Genomic DNA, 2056 nt, shown 5'->3' on the forward strand with positions numbered 1-2056 from the left:
ATATATATATATATATATATATATATATATATATATATATATATATATATACACATACCATCTCAACATCTTACACCAAACTTCCAATGATTTCTTGTACAGAAAGCTCAAAACATTCCATAGTTTTGTTAAGGCAATTTTGTCTCCTTCAGCAACACAAATATTCTAACAAAACATATCAAAAACATTACATATTAAGTGCTATATTCATAACCCTAGCTAACCTTGGATAACAGGCAACCAGATCATCAAATTGCTACTAGTACTAGACTTCATTATCATGATGATCTTTCATAGCAAACGCACATCATCAAGCAACCGACAACTGCACCGTGAGACAAACAAAACCAGATGCGTACAACAGATATACTCTTTCTGCAGTATTTACAAGACTTTTATGTTGATATAAACACACATTTGGCACCTAAGGAATAATGATATACGTATAAAAATAAACTGAGCAATTGTAAACAATTGCGAAACTACAACTACACACACTCTCACACGCATACACACCCAATATATTTCTTTTATATTTATTTGTTTCAACAGAAACAAATCCACAGCAGAAAAAAATATTCTTGCATTATTACTTACACGCGTAATCATGATTTTCGATTAGGTCTTTCCAAGTTTGGTATTCAACTCGCGAGAAAAATAGTAAATGGTAATATTTTTTGTCGACTGTAGTTATTAGAGTGAGTTTCAAATGTGGGAGCATGAGTGCAAGAGAGGCTTCCTAGATTTAGAAAATAATTAAAAGCAATATGGCGGATAAAATGATCGGGAGTAGGTTAGACACGTTCTCAGTAAAGTTCAATAAAGATATTTCTGATAAAGATATAGTTTCTATAGAAGTCTCATCTGTATAGTATGTTATATATAGGTGTAACAGAACTAGTGAACTAGTCTTTAACTCAACTCCACGAACATATATATATATATATATATATATATATATATATATATATATATATATATATATATATATATATATATATATATATACAAAGTATGGCGGTTTAGTTCACAGGTGAGCTAAACGATTAGGTACGCTAAGTAAGTGCTGTAACGGACTACGAGGGCTCCAAGGTTATAGCAGAGACGGTAGTTATGGAGCCATTGCAGATTTCCTATGTAGCGGATATATTATTGGTAAAGAGGACAACAAACATTAAGGCAAGGCATACATCTCAAGTCGTATACAACATTATTATTGGGAAAAAATTCAAAGTCTTACAGTTGTTTCTGGGATATCTCCGTGTATGAAATATTCCATCATCAGAGACAAATAGGGATAAATAGGGAAAATGAGAATGGTGTATCTTAATGAGATGATGACATAGAGGAAGGGAGTAAAAAAATAAGGAGCTGGAGAGAAAGAAGAAAAAAGAATAAATGTTTATAGCTGTAAAAACAAGAGCATAAGTCCTTAGGTGCAATCCTGCGAAGATCCATGTGGGTAAAAATCCTGATAAAATAAACCTCTAGAGAAAAAAGATGCGAACGTATTAACGTTCAATAACAGAATGGTAGCGGAGGTGGCCATTAAGTGGTAAAAATAAAGAAAAGAAAAGAAATAGAAAGAGAAGTAGCCAGAGGGGGGATTTAAGGATTGGCTTAGGGTAAAGTAACTTCTGCTACTATTCTGTTATTGAACGTTGATATGTTCACGTCTATTTTCTCAAGAGGTTTATTATATCAGGATCTTAATCCAAATGGACCTACGCAGGATTGCACCTCAGGACTTATGCTCATGGATCTACGCAGAATTTCACCTAAGGATTTATGCTCTTGTTTATACAGCATCTTCTTTCTCGGCATCTCCTTATCCTTTTACTCCATTCCTCTATGTCATCATCGCATTAATATATACCATTCTCATTTTCCCTAGTTTTCCCTATTTGTCTCTGATGATGGAATATCCCATACTCGGGGATATCCTAGAAACAGCTGTAAGGCTTTGAATTTTTTTCCAATAATAATATTGTATATGACTTAGGATGCTTGCCTTGCTTTAATGTTTGTTGTCCTCTTTAACAATTATATATATATA

General features: G+C 32.9%; 1 protein-coding gene across 3 annotated transcripts in view; it reads right to left on the reverse strand.

The window, feature by feature from the left end:
* The window catches only part of LOC106883921 (breakpoint cluster region protein), a 22811-nt gene extending 22054 nt beyond the window's left edge, over positions 1-757 (reverse strand). For all 3 annotated transcript variants that reach the window (XR_008264448.1, XM_014935062.2, XM_014935061.2), the window contains exon 1: positions 598-757. Coding sequence is in view for 2 of the 3 variants with exons in the window: in XM_014935062.2 (XP_014790548.1) it covers positions 598-721 (124 nt within the window). In the remaining variant the exon portion in view is untranslated. The remainder of the gene's footprint in view (positions 1-597) is intronic.
* Between the last annotated feature and the right edge of the window lie 1299 nt (positions 758-2056).

This window comes from Octopus bimaculoides, chromosome 6 (assembly GCF_001194135.2).
Source record: "Octopus bimaculoides isolate UCB-OBI-ISO-001 chromosome 6, ASM119413v2, whole genome shotgun sequence".
Classification (NCBI taxonomy): domain Eukaryota; kingdom Metazoa; phylum Mollusca; class Cephalopoda; order Octopoda; family Octopodidae; genus Octopus; species Octopus bimaculoides.